The sequence below is a fragment of the Oncorhynchus gorbuscha genome, linkage group LG18 (assembly GCF_021184085.1).
Source record: "Oncorhynchus gorbuscha isolate QuinsamMale2020 ecotype Even-year linkage group LG18, OgorEven_v1.0, whole genome shotgun sequence".
In the NCBI taxonomy this organism is placed as follows: Eukaryota; Metazoa; Chordata; class Actinopteri; order Salmoniformes; family Salmonidae; genus Oncorhynchus; species Oncorhynchus gorbuscha.
Genome location: NC_060190.1, coordinates 47,864,416 through 47,882,787, shown reverse-complemented (window position 1 = coordinate 47,882,787; position 18,372 = coordinate 47,864,416). Strand labels below are relative to the sequence as shown.

At 42.6% G+C, this 18,372-nt stretch overlaps 1 protein-coding gene across 1 annotated transcript; it reads right to left on the bottom strand.

Annotated features, from left to right (window-relative positions):
• Positions 1-4,394: 4,394 nt before the first annotated feature.
• Positions 4,395-13,528, bottom strand: c1galt1b (core 1 synthase, glycoprotein-N-acetylgalactosamine 3-beta-galactosyltransferase, 1b). Its single transcript, XM_046312199.1, has 4 exons — positions 13,056-13,528; positions 12,252-12,514; positions 10,800-11,464; positions 4,395-5,932 (listed from the first exon to the last, which is right to left on the bottom strand). The coding sequence occupies exons 2-4, from the start codon at positions 12,478-12,480 to the stop codon at positions 5,609-5,611; spliced, it is 1,218 nt and encodes a 405-aa protein (XP_046168155.1). The 5' UTR covers positions 12,481-12,514; positions 13,056-13,528; the 3' UTR covers positions 4,395-5,608.
• Between the last annotated feature and the right edge of the window lie 4,844 nt (positions 13,529-18,372).

The following is an 18,372-nucleotide window of genomic DNA, read 5'->3' as shown; positions in this document are numbered from 1 at the left end:
TCTACTATGACACCTTCGTGGGTCTGATGGGCAGGAGAAGTGCAGGTAAGAGTCTGGGACTCCAGGGTCCAAAGAGAGCCTTTGTATTCTGTCACCGGTAGCGGGTTCTTCCACAGTATACATGATATGGATGACCGTGTGCCCACCATCTAGAAATGTTATCAACTTTTTAACATTTTATTTGTGCGATAGACAGGTTTATCTAATGCAGCAAGTCTGTGACTAAAACGTCTGAAAATGAATTAATATGTAGCATTATGCAGTGGTAACACTGTAATATGTGATAATTAGGTGTAAATAACTAGGTGTAAATGCTCTACGGCCACAAACAGTACAATTTTATGCAACGCCTTTTGGTGAAAATGTTACATACAGTGGGGCAAAAAAGTATTTAGTGAGCCACCAATTGTGCAAGTTCTCCCACTTAAAAGGCATAATTTGCAAATAAATTCATTAAAAATCCTACGTGATTTTCTGGATTTTTTTTCTTCTCATTTTGTCCGTCATAGTTGAAGTGTACCTATGATGAAAATTACAGGCCTCATCTTTTTTAGCGGGAGAACTTGCACAATTGGTGGCTGACTAAATACTTTTTTGCCCCACTGTATGTAATTATGTTTTTAAAGAACCAAACTCTTTTTCTGTAGCAGACATGGATGGCGTCTTTCTCGGCCTCCTGGGTCGCAGGAGCTCCAGGTCAGGTGAGTAACTACCCCCTGGGCAAAACACTGATTCACACAGTTTTACATATAAACAAAAACCTTTAATGTAATTGAATCAACGTAGAAAACTGATTGGATATTTTAAAGTCATCAACATAAGGAAAGTATTTTTTCACCCAACTAGATCCAATGACATGAATTGTTCTGTTGATTTCACATTGAATTCAGGTTAGTTGACTACCAAATGTAAATCAAAAACAGACCTTTAACTGATGTCTGTGCCCAGTGGGTAGCTACTGTACACTACACAGAGCAGTTGCTGGGAAGAGACGGAAAGAAAAAGCTGGAGACAGTTTGCCCTCCAGTGAAACTTTGTGGAATTCCCAGATGCCAAAGTAGTAGATGTTTATCTTGTTGATCTGTGCGTGGTTATAGCCATTCCTCAGCCCTGGGGAGAGGAATACCCACAGCCAAGAGGAGGAATTCTCATCAAGAACGGGAGACTGAGGCACGTAAGGACTTTTACATGAAATGACCAAACATTACAAAAACACTTAAGTCATCTCAGTGATTGAGACCCATACATGTTAAGAGACCATTATGGTCAAATATGGAGTGAATTGAATATTCATAAATGAATTCTCTAACAGAAAGCCTCCAAGATTGTACCAGTTATCAGCCCTGTGCTGGCTGAAATGTTGTGCTACTGCCTAGTGTTGCTCTTTCATCTTACTAGATCTGACCACAGTTTTGTTCTCCATTTTTTCTCCTTACCATCTCTCTGCTTAGATTTGCACCCGGTGTGTAGGGTCCTGCTTCATCTACTACGCCCGACTATTCACATCATTCATCCAGAGTTCCTCTAAATAGGATTTACTAAGAAACCGTAGTCTTGCCGTGATGCCACTATGCTTATTTCTCACCACCGAGAGGATGATTCTGTAAACATACATGTGACATATTGCAAACTAATGTAATGTTAATTCTGTATTATACAATATGTTACCTAATGTATTACAACCATGTCTAAGTTATACCAGATTAAGGGTCATATACCGTACCAGCCTTTGGTAACCCCTAGAGTACCTCTGTCTGAGATATCATTTCACACAGTCAATAAAATCAGCCTCTGATGAGATTAGACATACACAGCTGAGTAAAATTGTGCCTTTGAGAACATACTGCAAAGTATGGTTATGACATACTTTGCCACTGCCAACATAAACAGATACAGTTCTATACACACCCTTTTACAGGAATGTGAACTATATAGCAGATTGTAGGATTGGGTTGCTTGTACCAACACACACACACACACACACACACACACACCCCAGAAAGAGAAAGCCAGCGGCTTGGTAAAAGGCAGGTGTTTGAGGCAGACTTAACTCTGATCTATGTGATTTTCAGTTAAGAACAAATTCTTATTTATAATGAGAGCCTACCAGGGAACAGTAGGTTAACTGCCTTTTTCAGGGGCAGAATGACAGATTTGACCTTTCGGTTACTGGCTCAACGCTCAAACCACTAAGCTACCCTCCGCCCAATGAATGGTGACATTATACAAGATTGATGCCGTTGTGGTTGAAGGAGTGGAGTAGACCTGTCCCGCACCTTTCACACTGACGCATGTGACTAACGTCATGCACCGTTTCCCCCGCATAGAGTACATTCAGACTCCACAGCTATTCAAAGTCTAGGATGTTTGCCAGTTGGGTGACTAAGATCTCCACTGAAGTAAAGAACAGGACTTAGTCATTTGATCAGCGTTGTGAAATGACGGCTCGTAAGGTGAACAGGAAGTAGATAGGACAAGAAAGTGAGGAGGATACTTACAAGTCATTCTTGTTTGAAACGGGTTTAAAATACAGAATAAAATCTTACAGCATACATGCTGACTTGGTTTACTGTTTAAGTTACAATGGAGGCTGCCATGTGACAAATGTCAATACACCTATACAGGCCCTCTGTTTGTGAAAATGGTGTCTGACCAATATACAGCACCACGTACAGGATGTTAAGTTAACACATGTCTATAAAACAGACATCAACCAGTGAAATACAGGGCTATAGACATACAGTGCCTTGCGAAAGTATTCGGCCCCCTTGAACTTTGCGACCTTTTGCCACATTTCAGGCTTCAAACATAAAGATATAAAACTATTTTTTGTGAAAAATCAACAAGTGGGACACAATCATGAAGTGGAAAAACATTTATTGGATATTTCAAACTTTTTTAACAAATCAAAAACTGAAAAATTGGCCCTTTACTTTCAGTGCAGCAAACTCTCTCCAGAAGTTCAGTGAGGATCTCTGAATGATCCAATGTTGACCTAAATGACTAATGATTATAAATACAATCCACCTGTGTGTAATCAAGTCTCCGTATAAATGCACCTGCACTGTGATAGTCTCAGAGGTCCGTTAAAAGCGCAGAGAGCATCATGAAGAACAAGGAACACACCAGGCAGGTCCGAGATACTGTTGTGAAGAAGTTTAAAGCCGGATTTGGATACAAAAAGATTTCCCAAGCTTTAAACATCCCAAGGAGCACTGTGCAAGCGATAATATTGAAATGGAAGGAGTATCAGACCACTGCAAATCTACCAAGACCTGGCCGTCCCTCTAACCTTTCAGCTCATACAAGGAGAAGACTGATCAGAGATGCAGCCAAGAGGCCCATGATCACTCTGGATGAACTGCAGAGATCTACAGCTGAGGTGGGAGACTCTGTCCATAGGACAACAATCAGTCGTATACTGCACAAATCTGGCCTTTATGGAAGAGTGGCAAGAAGAAAGCCATTTCTTAAAGATATCCATAAAAAGTGTTGTTTTAAAGTTTGCCACAAGCCACCTGGGAGACACACCAAACATGTGGAAGAAGGTGCTCTGGTCAGATGAAACCAAAATTGAACTTTTTGGCAACAATGCAAAACGTTATGTTTGGCGTAAAAGCACCACAGCTCATCACCCTGAACACACCATCCCCACTGTCAAACATGGTGGTGGCAGCATCATGGTTTGGGCCTGCTTTTCTTCAGCAGGGACAGGGAAGATGGTTAAAATTGATGGGAAGATGGATGGAGCCAAATACAGGACCATTCTGGAAGAAAACCTGATGGAGTCTGCAAAAGACCTGAGACTAGGACGGAGATTTGTCTTCCAACAAGACAATGATCCAAAACATAAAGCAAAATCTACAATGGAATGGTTCAAAAATAAACATATCCAGGTGTTAGAATGGCCAAGTCAAAGTCCAGACCTGAATCCAAATCGAGAATCTGTGGAAAGAACTGAAAACTGCTGTTCACAAATGCTCTCCATCCAAACTCACTGAGCTCGAGCTGTTTTGCAAGGAGGAATGGGGGGGCGGGGAAATCAGTCTCTCGATGTGCAAAACTGATAGAGACATACCCCAAGCGACTTACAGCTGTAATCGCAGCTAAAGGTGGTGCTACAAAGTATTAACTTAAGGGGGCTGAATAATTTTGCACGCCCAATTTTTCCGTTTTTGATTTGTTAAAAAAGTTTGAAATATCCAATAAATGTCGTTCCACTTCATGATTGTGTCCCACTTGTTGTTGATTCTTCACAAAAAAAATACAGTTTTACATCTTTATGTTTGAATCCTGAAATGTGGCAAAAGGTTGCAAAGTTCAAGGGGGCCGAATACTTTCGCAATGCACTGTAAGTCCCATTTGAACTGAAGATGAAAAGACAAGACACCCTGTGAGTTTGGTTTGAGGTGATCAATAAGTCACTTTGCTCAAAAAGTATAATATACTGTAAAAACATACAGAATAAGAATATGGTATCATAATACAATGAAGACTCATAAAAATTAAACCAAATTCAGTCAGCGACATCAGCTAATGACATCACACACACCAAACATCCCCACCCAGTCATTTCCCAGAAATCTCCCCCCTAAAAACTCTTGAATCATCCTATCCATAACAGATTTAAATAGAACTTGAATCAAACAAATAAACACAATATTATCCAATCAAACAGGGTGCAAAAACTGTTCTCTAGAGATCGGCTAACTGAACATGCACAGGTAGGTTCAAGTGACATGTCAGTCTTGTTTTTAGTCACAGTGCAGTTTCAAAATGTGCAACTAACGTTGCACACAATCATGCATCACAAGGCACAAGCTACTGGGGCTGATTGAGAGAGATTCTCCCAGGTTTAAAGTGACCCTCTCTCTCGTTACCACTCTTCAACAGTATGTCTGAAAGACCTGGTCTTCTTATACAGACAATATTTTATACAGGTATAAATAAAAACACAAATCTAAGACCAAGTTTGGTTTTCAACTCCTAGTAGCGTAGGTTGATTAGGGTAGGGGAAGCTGATCCTAAATCCTTTCTGATAATCTAGTCAGCTCAATGTTAAAGCGAGGGCTGTGAGGACTGGTCAAACTGGTTGTAAGTCGCTCTGGATAAGAGCGTCTGCTAAATGACTTAAATGTAATGTAATGAGTAGCAAGATGAACCAGTCCAGTAGGAATCTCCTATAGGAACATTGGCCCAGGACCACTCACCAAGTCATCCTTTAATTATTTGATGATTCCTTATGAGTGGTCCAAGAACTGAGGGAATTAAAACATGGATTAAAACAAGTATTTGAAACAACAATCATGTTAAATATCTTTAAAAAATTGAAGGGCTGTTGACATTTCAACATGGAGGCTGTGTGGTAAACACAAGGACAAAAAGAAGAAAAAAAAGGGGATGGTTGTTGCCAGTAACAACCCAACCAACAGCCAGTCACACATTCTTCAACACTGACACAATCCTTCACAACAGCACACTTCTTTGGGAGGCACCACAGTTGAGTCTTTTCACTTCTGTAAAAATGTGTGCAAGTGCATCCATACAGATGCATATGCACGCTCAAAAGCAACCATTAACACACCTCACTCTCAGATACACAAGGCTACTACTGCTTGTCATCCTGTGCAGCAGCAGGCGGGTCCTTCTCTGCTGCAGCGGGAGGCATCACTTCCTGTTTCCTGTCTGTCCTGGACGGACTCTCCACCCTCGCCAGTGGCCCCCTCTGGATGGCCGGCTGCTCTTTGGAGTACGAGTGTCCACCCTCTGACCTGTCCCACGCCTCATTCTTGTAGCCCAGGGGGGCTGGGGGCTGGTAGCGGTACCTGTAGCCAAAGGCACGCAGGTGGTAGGCGTAGTACTCCAACAGGTACATGAGAGACGCGTCCACATAGTGGAAAGACACAGACAGGTCCGAGCAGCAATTTGGCCCCTACGGGACAGTACAGAAGACCAGGGTTAGAGCCAGACTGGGGAAAGGAAAAGGGAGGGGGTACAGACAGTGAGGGAGGCCTGAGGCTCAGTTTAGCATTACAACAACAAACTGGACAGGGGACAATGATTCATCTAACAGTTTAGTAGTAAAACTAAAATGTAGTAGTCGTATCATGTCAGTAAGTCAAAAACAGTGTGACCGTGCAAGGAGCTAAATTATAGGGTGTTCAATCAAATGGATCTTTTGACCAATGGATAAAAATAATTGTTAAGATACTACTAAGAAAGGGTCCAAACCTCATGTCTTTATCATAATTCGTTCATCATTTATTGGAGTTTTTACCCTTGTAGAATGGCCAAGTTTAAGGAGACTAAATCCATGTAGGCCAGAGAAGGTCAATTTTTATTTTTAAAAAAGAAATAAAATCAGGAAAATTGTACTGCGTCAGCTAGGCTGGATGCTGTGCGATTGAGACAAGACATTCATGTTTTAGTATATGCTTTTCATATTAATGAGAAATTCCTGTTCCCCCTCCCAAAGATTTCTCAGAAAAACAAGCGTCTGAAAAGTCAGAGCATACCGCAAGCGTTTAATTTTTCCAACGCATTTTACATTTAAACTGAACAAAAATATAAATGCAAAGGATCTGAATACTTATGTAAATAAAGTTTATTTTATACATTTGAAAACTATATTTCTGCTGTGTTATAAGACCCTCCCTCCTTACATATATATAGGGTCCTAGACTACAAATTAACAATATATATACACACATTGAGTTTCAATATTGTTCCAGTCGTTTTCTAGTCTTGGCCTCATGTAAAGAAACTGTGAGAAATGTGTGAGTTCAGGGTGTCTGTGAGAAGAGCCTAAAAGATAAAGATGCAGGGAGTGTAGGGACTTCCCAGGGAGTGTAAGAGATGAGATGAGTCAGAAATTCCACTATAAATCAAAATTGGTGAGTGGACATTTAACTTCTACGCTTTTAGATAACACTGAATCTCGGTTTGTGTAGCTGTGGATGCATGGGCTTGGTCTCATGAGTAGAAGGTAATGATGTAGGCAGTGACATCACTAAGGCTGGACTTCGGGTTTAATAACATAACTTGGGATTTGACTATTTTGCAGAACATACGTTTTATGTTCCTGTTGTCAACTTCTGTCTGTAATTGAATAATGCTAATTTCACCAATGAGCCAGTGATTGACAAGGAAACGATCCCCAACACACTATCACAATTCCAGTGGGTCAGAAGTTTACATACACTAAGTTGACTGTGCCTTTAAACAGCTTGGAAAATTCCAGAAAAAGATGTCATGGCTTTAGAAGCTTCTGATAGGCTAATTGACATCATTTGAGTCAATTGGAGGTTTACCTGTGGATGTATTTCAAAGGCTTACCTTCAAACTCAGGGCCTCATTGCTTCACATCATGGGAAAATCAAAAGAAAAAGACCTCAGAATTATTATTATTATTATTTTTTTTTTTAAAGACCACCACAAGTCTGGTTCATCCTTGGGAGCAATTTCCAAACGCCTGAAAGTACCACGTTCATCTGTACAAACAATAGTATGCAACACCATGGGACCACGTAGCCGTCATACCGCTCAGGAAGGAGACGTGTTCTGTCTCCTAGAGATTAAGTTACTTTGGTATGAAAAGTGCAAATCAATCCCAGAACAACCGCAAAGGACCTTGTGAAGATGCTGGAGGAAACGGGTACAAAAGTATCTATATCCACAGTAAAACGAGTCCTATATCGACATAACCCGAAAGGCTGCTCTGCAAAGAAGAAGCCACTGCTCCAAAACCGCCACAAAAAAAGCCAGACTACGGTTCGCAACAAAGATTGTACTTTTTGGAGAGATATTCTCTGGTCTGATAAAAGAAAAATAGAACTGTTTGGCCATAATGACCATTGTTATGTTTGGAGGAAAAAGGGGGAAGCTTGCAAGCCAAAGAACACCCTCCCAACCATGAAGCACGGGGGATGCAGCATCATGTTGTGGGGTTGCTTTTCTGCAGGAGGGCTGGTGCACTTCACAAAACAGATGGCATCATGAGGAAGTAAAATTATGTGGATATATTGAAGCAACATCTCAAGACATCAGTCAGGAAGTTAAAACTTGGTCGCAAATGGGTCTTCCAAATAGACAATGACCCCAAGCAAACTTGCAAAGTTGTGGCAAATTGGCTTAAGGACAACAAAGTCAAGGTATTGGAGTGGCCATCTCAAAGCCCTGACCTCAATCCGATAGAACATTTGTGGGCAGAACTGAAAAAGCGTGTGCAAGCAAGGAGGCCTACAAACCTGACTCCGTTACACCAGCTCTGTCAGGAGGAATGGGCCTTATTGTGGGAAGCTTGTGGAAGGCTAACAGAAACATTTGATCCAAGTTAAACAATTTAAAGGCAATGCTACCAAATACTAATTGAGTCTATGTAAACTTCTGACCCACTGGGAATATGATAAAAGAAATAAAAGCTGAAGAAAATCACTACTATTATTCTGAGATTTCACATTCTGAAAATAAAATGGTGATCCTAACTGACCTAAGACAGGGAATTTTTACTAGGATTAAATATCAGGAATTGTGAAAAACTGAGTTTAAATGTATTTGGCTAAGGTGCATGTAAACATCCGACTCAACTGTACATACTACATCAACTAACCGGTGCCCACATACCTGGACTCTGTACTCTGTGTATATAGTGTCACTATTGTTGTTTTACTGCTGCTCTTTTAAACTACTTGTAAGTTTTATCGTCTATTTTTATTTTACCTGCATTGTTGGTTGGGGGCTCGTAAGTAAGCATTTAATCATTTCACTGTAAGGTCTACAGCCGTTGTATTCGGCGCATGTGACTAATCAAATTTGATTTTAACAGCGATAAACTAATTTATTCACAAAATGTGAGAAATAAGCTTTTTTGGCATATGGAAAATTTTTCAGCTCTTTTATTGAATCTTATGAAATATGGGACAAACACCTTACATGTTGCGTTCATATTTTTGTTGTGTAATTCTGCTTGTCAGGTTAAAATTTTGCGACCCGCGGAAACAACTTTACAGATGACAACGAAAAATCGTCAAAACTCTCTGCAGGAAGTGGCACTGCTCTGTCAACAGAGCGCTGTGTTTATTATCGAATGTATTAGGTTAGGAAATCCGACACCCACTCTTGGCAGTGATTGTACACCCTCAAATTACACACTTATCTGGGAACACAATCAGTCCCCTGTCCTTCCCTCTTCCCGTTCAACCTGTTCCAGTTTTGCTTTGGGTCAATAAGGATATCTCATGAAATGCTGTACAGAAGACCAGGTACAGTACTATAGCAACCAGTCAGTCAGATCCTACTGACAATGAATAGCCTACACGTGGCAAAACAAGGAATATCTGGTAGTTATTTTGTACTTATTTTTTTAACCCCCTTTTCTCCCCAATTAGAATCTTGTCTCATCGCAACAACTCCCCAACAGGCTCCGGATGTGAAGGTCGAGTTGTGTCCTCCGAAACATGACCCGCCAAACTGCACTTCTTAACACTTGCACACCAGCCGCACCAATGTGTCGGAGGAAGCACCGTTCAACTGACGAGGCCCGCCTGCAAGCGCCCGGCCCGCCGCAAGGAGTCGCTGGAGCGCAATGAGCTAAGTAAAGCCCCCCCAGCCAAACCCTCTCCTTAGCCGGAGAATGCTGGTACAATTGTGCACCACCCTATGGGACTCCCAATGACAGCTGGTTGTGATACAGCCTGGGATCAAACCCAGGTCTGTAGAGATGCCTCAAGCAGTGCAATGTAGTGCCTTAGAGCACCTTTGGAGGCCCAACTGGATGCTTTTTAAACCATATCAAATCCCAACTCAGCAGGAGTTGCTTTACATGTTTGTATCATGATAAAGCTAAGGTGAATGACAGTTAGTCTTAAAAAGGCTTTACCCACCTTATTAACTGGCCACATTAGCAGGGATAGCAACAGCACTGGCAAAACTGGTTTCACTAGAACATATCTGGTACTAGGTTGGGTCTACCACTAGGGCTGTGACGTCATGGAATTTTGGATGACTAATTGGCCAGCCATATGACCACAGTTACCATAATAACCGTTCGAATAGCACAAGATATACACACACATTTTCTTCACTCCTGACCGCATGCGTTGCCTTCGAAATAATACATTTGTATTTTATGTGCTTTTCACCATACCCAAAGTAACTTTACATGCACAAGAAAATCTGCAGGATAAAAAGCAATTCAACTACATTAAAATCGAATGGATAGAACGGGCATCGCCATTCAAGTCAATGATGACATAATGGGTGGACTGGTGGCCATTACGAGTGTACCCATAGGAGCAAAGCAGGAAGTAAAATATGTGCTGTGATTTATTGATTCAACTGTCATTACAAAAAAAAAAATGCATTTAATTGCATGAGCCACATCAGTTATCATTTTAACATTCTACATTACCATGGAAATTATTGCATCACATTACAGTCACATTTCCAGGGTTAGATGATCTAAGCCCGTTCTATTCATTCTATTTCCTCATAGCTATTTCATTCTATTATACTTTGGGGTTCCATGGTGCCACGAGGAATCCTAGGCAGAGAGCTCCTGTATAATTGTAAATAGTGTCGTTTTAAGTATTTTTATGGGATTTTTTTAAGCTAACTGTTTTTTATGACTTCTTGAGTGTTATAGAGCTACAATATCCGATGGTTCAGACCCATGGAGTTGCTGGACAAATGGCAAGTCCAAATGTTACTGCAAATAAATGCATATTGCCTAATATTGAACAAAATCACATCTAAGCCTCTAACTTACTTATTCAGCCCAACAACAGCCTCCAGGTCCTTACCTCTGAGATAGGGTAGTAGCAGTAGCTCCAGTACCAGAAGCTCTTGGGGAACTTGGAGGTGAGGTGCTGCTCAGGGACAAAGGGGTGGAATGTCTCCCTGAGGACAGTGTCTCTTGCGTCCCCGGCCACCACCCCCACCTTCTCCATGCACTGGCCCATGGCCAGGTCCTCCACGTGGGTGGTGTGGGTGCACACCTTGGTCTTAAAGCCATCCACGAACCTCTTAAGGGCCTCTTTGCTCAGCACGTAGCCTGCCCCGCCACTCATATAGCCCTGCTTGGTGTAGGGCTTAAACCTGCGTCCAAAGTAGATGGGCTCCTCTGGCGTGTGGTTGGCCAGCACCCAGCGCAGGTTGTCCACAATAACATAGGTGTCGTCGTCAGCCTTAAGGAACCAGTCGGCCTCGTCTCCATGGTTCTCCAGGGCGTAGTGAAAGGCCCGGATGGTCTTCCAGTAGAGCTGGTCGCGGCCTTCCTTGGTGCCCAGCCCCACAGTGGGGAAGTCAGGGTCGTCCACAGAGCTCATGAACACCACCACGTTACAGTGGCGGCTCCAGGTGTTCTTTACGTGGCGGGCCTTCTTCTGCAGGTTTTTGGGCCCTGTCATCACCCAGCAAAGGATGCGCACCTTCTTGTACAGCTCGTCTGCCATGTGGCTGTCCTCACCTGAAAGGGGGGGGGGGTTTACTTTTTTGCACTTGATTATTGAAGTTCATTATCCATCAGTCTGCATGTCTTCAGATCCAACAGCACAGAAACAAAGACCCCATTCTTCTAAATAACATGGATGATAAATGCCTTTTTCCCCCATTTAAAGCGTATTTAGGGATATATGGAAATACCGCCTAAAGGCACAGCGTGATCTAATGACCAATTAGGTTACTGTTGCACTCTGTATGAAGATAAATACAGTAGAATGATTTGTCATTTATCTGCACAAGAAAATGCATAACTACTAACATTGCCCTGGGCTATTGTAAATATGTAAAATGGTGTTGAGTCACGATTTTTACATTACCACATTCATGGTTTCTAGAAGAGTGCACAAACAGAACATAGGCCTATACAGTAGTAAAATGTGTAAAGCAACCCATGATGGTCATATTTACTTCTTCAACCCAACCCTAACCCTCTTTGGAACAAAGGTGGCTTCCGTTAACCGATTTACCAGATAACCAGGAACTACGATCCACTTCACAACCTCAACAACCATTAAAGACTGAAGTCTTAACATGCTTAACAGATAAGGATGTGCTAAGCACATAAGGAAGTACATGAGTCATGACTCTTTAGAAATGCATTTATATTTGAGATCTCAACCATAAATGTATGTAACGTTACCGGCTCAGTGGCACTATTTGAAATCTGTCAAGATTAGAAGATACATACAATCATGACAAGCTTAGTGTTGACCCCTGGCTGTTAAAACTACTCTCTCCTTCTGGCACTGTACCTTTGTGGTGGGGGTGGTTGAGGTTGAAGAGAGCCGACCTCTCCTTCTTCCAATTCTTGCTGTCCTCCTCCAGCTCACGTAACTGAGCCACTGTCTTCTCCAGGCCATCGGGCTGAGAACGTGTTGAGAAGGTCCTCTCGAACCACACCTGACGTAGGAACACATAGAGCGTACAGGTCCCCACCAGGAATCCTATGAGGAAGGCAAAGCGCGAGCCCAGCACCTTCATGACGAACTCAAACAATGTGCCTCAAGCTGAGTCCCTATTTCAAGAGTCAAGACAAACAAGAGAGGCAGGGCGGTGTTATCTTTGAGCTGAGTTTCCCAAACTCGGTCCTTTCCCCCCTCCTTCTCCCTCTGGTGTACATTTTGATTTTTGCCCTAGCACTACACACCTGATTCAAATAATGAACTCATCAAACTTTGATTATTTGAATCAGCTGTGTAATGTTAGGTGCACGTTTGGGAAACCCCCACTGTTTGACAGGTATGTACAAATGAATGCCATCCATGCTAGGCACTATGCAAATAAATGGTTGGGTGATTAGTATATGGTGTGTACATTGGAGTAGAGAGAAATCAACATTAGTTCATTTAGCTGACTACTTTCATTGTAGTTAGATGTATGATAATGTAAACAGCAAGCCAATGCATTTTAGATCTGTGATCTCAAATAAAATACAGCTACATAGCTGACCTTGCCACACTTTGTTAACAAACAAAGTGAGGGAGGGTCAGGCTGTTGACTAGTAACAATACGTCTAGCGGAAATGTCAAGAGAAATTGGTGGTTAGAGGCCCTTACCGCTAACGTTACTTGAACACCATTGCGGAAAAGTCCCTCTCTTGGGTCCAGTTGAAAAGTGGGGAAACTGTGGCGCGTGTCATGTTAGAGAGCCATCTGCTTACGACTAAAACACAATCTCGTCAAAAACAAATAACGTTACCACTTGGCGTTGAAGGGATGAAAACGGTCTTCTCTTGGAATATTCTTTACCTAGCTAACTGTGGGTTTGGTAGCTAGCCGCATCTCACATCATCCTTATCAGCTATGGATTAGAAATAGCGAAACGAGACATCAAATCCAACTGTCATTCGAAACCAATACTGATTCTCTAAGAGTATTCGGTGTCTTTCATATTATGTCAAAATAAACTACCTTAGCCACAGGCTCAACTTCGATGTAAAAGCAGTATGATTTTATTGAGGTGTAAAACGCTTCTTTACGGTGGCTGTATTGCACTTACAGGAAACGCCAACATTAGCTTCTAATGCGCAGGCCCACAACACGTATCTGAAGTCATTGATTGCTTAATCCTTTGCCTTTCCTTAGTCCCCGCCCTTTAAATACTGTTAAGTTTCTATTGGATCATTGCATGTACACGGAGCAGGCACAACCAATCATTGGGTGGCATCAGAGCACTGTTCGGGTGCTAGTGCTGTAGCAAAAAAAATAAACAGTGGGCAAATTCGTTTTGCATGGCCCGATGCCCTGGGTGAGTGGAGATTACATTTAAGTACCAGTGGAATTGTTCTCTAAACTGTAAACTCTACTCAAAACGAACTAGCCCAATGACTAGACAAAGCCATCGATCAGGGCACGATACTCTGCCCAGGCATTGCTGACGCATACCAGATCTTACAACGCCTGGATAAGTATTTTAAGTATCAGCTAATCGCATATGTTATAGCAATCTGTCAGTCGCTGACGTAGCACGCAACCATAGGTTGATTCATGCAACGTCTGAGCAAGGGGAACGTTGCAGGTTAACTCGTTGCTGCCTCCTCTCATTGAATAACTCAAGTTTAATGCCGAATGAGGAACTGCAGGCTGCCATTAGCAACTTTTTGTATTTATTTTACTAGGTAAGTTAGATAAGAACAAATTCTTATTTACAATGATGGCCTACACCGACCAGACCCTAACGACGCTGGGCTAATTGTGCGCTACCCTATGGGACTCTCAATCACAGCCAGATGTGATACAGCCTGGAATCGAACCAGAGTCTGTAGTGATGCATCTAGCACTGAGATGCAGTACCCTAGACTGCCGCACCACTCGTGAGCTAAATTATCCTTCTGTGTGCCATAACCTCTGTGTGTAAATGTTCAAATAATCGGTTCAAGAACAACCATCTGGTGTATTAGAAGCAGTTATTGGTACCATGATGGTCTTCAAAACATTTTTGTTCACTTAAACAAATGTAATTTTTCTATTCACTACACTGCCTGCACTACGACAGTCGATTTTCTTTATGATAGCTTCCACAAACTACTGACTTGTTGTTGACAGAAAAATAAGTAGTTTCCTCAAACTTCATATAGGCCTATCACTTGAAATTACTGAGAGAATTCCTCAAAACATCAATAAACACTACGGTATATCTTGCCCAAGTATTTTCTAATGGTCTTTATTTTAAATTGGCACAGTATGAATATACAACATTTTACAATGCAGCTCAGACTTTTAGGGAGGATGTTCATCTGGTAAATGTAACAAAATTGATCTCAATCTTCATTCAATAACACCCCCCCAACAAGGAAGTGTGCGTATAATGATCTTAACGAAATATAAAAATGATCCCCTCACATGTTCAAGAGAAATTATTTACAGATTTTAAAGAGCTACAATTATTCACAATATATACACACGTTAAGCCCTTTCTAGCTCAGTTGTTTGAGCATGGCGAGTGTAACACCAGGGTTGTAGGTTTGATCACCGGCACTACCTACAGTGGGGAGAACAAGTATTTGATACACTGCCGATTTTGCAGGTTTTCCTACTTACAAAGTATGTAGAGGTCTGTAATTTTTTATCATAGGTACACTTTAACTGTGAGAGACTGAATCTAAAACAAACATCCAGAAAATCACACTGTATGATTTTTAAGTAATTAATTTGCATTTTATTGCATGACATAATTATTTGATCACCTACCAACCAGTAAGAATTCCGACTCTCACAGACCTGTTAGTTTTTCTTTAAGAAGCCCTCCTGTTCTCCACCCATTACCTGTATTAACTGCATCTGTTTGAACTCGTTACCTGTATAAAAGACACCTGTCCACACACTCAATCAAACAGACTCCAACCTCTCCACAATGGCCAGGACCAGAGAGCTGTGTAAGGACATCAGGGATAAAATTGTAGACCTGCACAAGGCTGGGATGGGCTACAGTACAATAGACAAGCAGCTTGGTGAGAAGGTAATAACTGTTGGCGCAATTATTAGAAAATGGAAGAAGTTCAAGATCAAATCAAATCAAATTTTATTTGTCACATACACATGGTTAGCAGATGTTAATGCGAGTGTAGCGAAATGCTTGTGCTTCTAGTTCCGACAATGCAGTGATAACCAACAAGTAATCTAACTAACAATTCCAAAACTACTGTCTTATACACAGTGTAAGGGGATGAGGAACATGTACATAAGGATATATGAATGAGTGATGGTACAGAGCAGCATACAGTAGATGGTATCGAGTACAGTATATACATATGAGATGAGTGTGTAGACAAAGTAAACAAAGTGGCATGGTTAAAGTGGCTAGTGATACATGTGTTACATAAGGATGCAGTCGATGATGTAGAGTACAGTATATACATATGCATATGAGATGAATAATGTAGGGTAAGTAACATTATATAAGGTAGCATTGTTTAAAGTGGCTAGTGATATATTTACATCATTTCCCATCAATTCCCATTATTAAAATGGCTGGAGTTGGGTCAGTGTCAATGACAGTGTGTTGGCAGCAGCCACTCAGTGTTAGTGGTGGCTGTTTAACAGTCTGATGGCCTTGAGATAGAAGCTGTTTTTCAGTCTCTCGGTCCCAGCTTTGATGCACCTGTACTGACCTCGCCTTCTGGATGATAGCGGGGTGAACAGGCAGTGGTTCGGGTGGTTGATGTCCTTGATGATCTTTATGGTCTTCCTGTAACAACGGGTGGTGTAGGTGTCCTGGAGGGCAGGTAGTTTGCCCCCGGTGACGCGTTGTGCAGTCCTCACTACCCTCTGGAGAGCCTTACGGTTGAGGGCGGTGATACAGCCCGCCAGGATGCTCTCGATTGTGCATCTGTAGAAGTTTGTGAGTGCTTTTGGTGACAAGCCGAATTTCTTCAGCCTCCTGAGGTTGAATAGGCGCTGCTGCGCCTTCTTCACGACGCTGTCAGTGTGAGTGGACCAATTCAGTTTGTCTGTGATGTGTATGCCGAGGAACTTAAAACTAGCTACCCTCTCCACTACTGTTCCATCGATGTGGATAGGGGGGGTGTTCCCTCTGCTGTTTCCTGAAGTCCACAATCATCTCCTTAGTTTTGTTGACGTTGAGTGTGAGGTTATTTTCCTGACACCACACTCCGAGGGCCCTCACCTCCTCCCTGTAGGCCGTCTCGTCGTTGTTGGTAAATCAAGCCTACCACTGTTGTGTCGTCCGCAAACTTGATGATTGAGTTGGAGGCGTGCGTGGCCACGCAGTCGTGGGTGAACAGGGAGTACAGGAGAGGGCTCAGAACGCACCCTTGTGGGGCCCCGTGTTGAGGATCAGCGGGGAGGAGATGTTGTTGCCTACCCTCACCACCTGGGGCGGCCCGTCAGGAAGTCCAGTACCCAGTTGCACAGGGCGGGGTCGAGACCCAGGGTCTCGAGCTTGATGACGAGCTTGGAGGGTACTATGGTGTTGAATGCCGAGCTGTAGTCGATGAACAGCATTCTCACATAGGTATTCCTCTTGTCCAGGTGGGTTAGGGCAGTGTGCAGTGTGGTTGAGATTGCATCGTCTGTGGACCTATTTGGGCGGTAAGCAAATTGGAGTGGGTCTAGGGTGTCAGGTAGGGTGGAGGTGATATGGTCCTTGACTAGTCTCTCAAAGCACTTCATGATGACGGAAGTGAGTGCTACGGGGCGGTAGTCGTTTAGCTCAGTTACCTTAGCTTTCTTGGGAACAGGAACAATGGTGGCCCTCTTGAAGCATGTGGGAACAGCAGACTGGTATAGGGATTGATTGAATATATATATAAGATGACGGTCAATCACCCTCGGTCTGGGGCTCCATGCAAGATCTCACCTCATGGAGCATCAATGATCATGAGGAAGGTGAGGGATCAGCCCAGAACTACACGGCAGGACCTGGTCAATGACCTGAAAAGAGCTGGGACCACAGTCTCAAGAAAACCATTAGTAACACACTACGCCGTCATGGATTAAAATCCTGCAGCGCACGCAAGATCCCCCTGCTCAAGCCAGCGCATGTCTAGGCCCGTCTGAAGTTTTCCAATGACCATCTGGATGATCCAGAGGAGGAATGGGAGAAGGTCATGTGGTCTGATGAGACAAAAATAGCTTTTTGGTCTAAACTCCACTCGCTGTGTTTGGAGGAAGGAGAAAGATGAGTACAACCCCAAGAACACCATCCCAACTGTGAAGCATGGAGGTGGAAACATCATTCTTTGGGGATGCTTTTCTGCAAAGGGGACAGGACAACTGCACCGTATTGAGGGAAGGATGGATGGGGCTATGTATCGCAAGATCTTGGCCAACAACCTCCTTCCCTCAGTAAGAGCATTGAAGATGGGTCGTGGCTGGGTCTTCCAGCATGACAACAACCCAAAACACACAGCCAGGGCAACTAAGGAATGGCTCCGTAAGAAGCAGTTTAAGGTCCTGGAGTGGCCTAGCCAGTCTCCAGACCTGAACACAATAGAAAATCTTTGGTGGGAGCTTAAAGTCTGTATTGCCCAGCGACAGCCCCGCGATCTGGAGAAGGCCTGTATAGAGGAGTGGGCCAAAATCCCTGCTGCAGTGTGTGCAAACCTGGTCAAGAACTACAGGAAACGTATGATCTCTGTAATTGCAAACAGGTTTTCTGTAGCAAATATTAAGTTCTGCTTTTCCGATGTATCAAATACTTATGTCATGAAATAAAATGTAAATTAATTACTTAAATCATACAATGGGATTTTCTGGATTCTTGTTTTAGATTCCGTCTCTCACAGTTGAAGTGTACCTATGATAAAAATTACAGACCTCTACATGCTTTGTAAGTAGGAAACACTGCCGATTTTGCAGGTTATCAAATACTTGTTCTCCCCACTGTATATGTAAAATGTATGCATGCCTGACT

Coding starts and splice junctions, on each gene's coding strand:
- c1galt1b (XM_046312199.1), bottom strand. CDS start 12,480: ATGAAGGTGCTGGGCTCGCGCTTTGCCTTCCTCATAGGATTCCTGGTG. Junction 11,465..12,251: donor CAACCACCCCCACCACAAAG/GTACAGTGCCAG, acceptor CCCCCCTTTCAG/GTGAGGACAGCCACATGGCA. Junction 5,933..10,799: donor GCTACTACCCTATCTCAGAG/GTAAGGACCTGG, acceptor ACTGTCCCGTAG/GGGCCAAATTGCTGCTCGGA.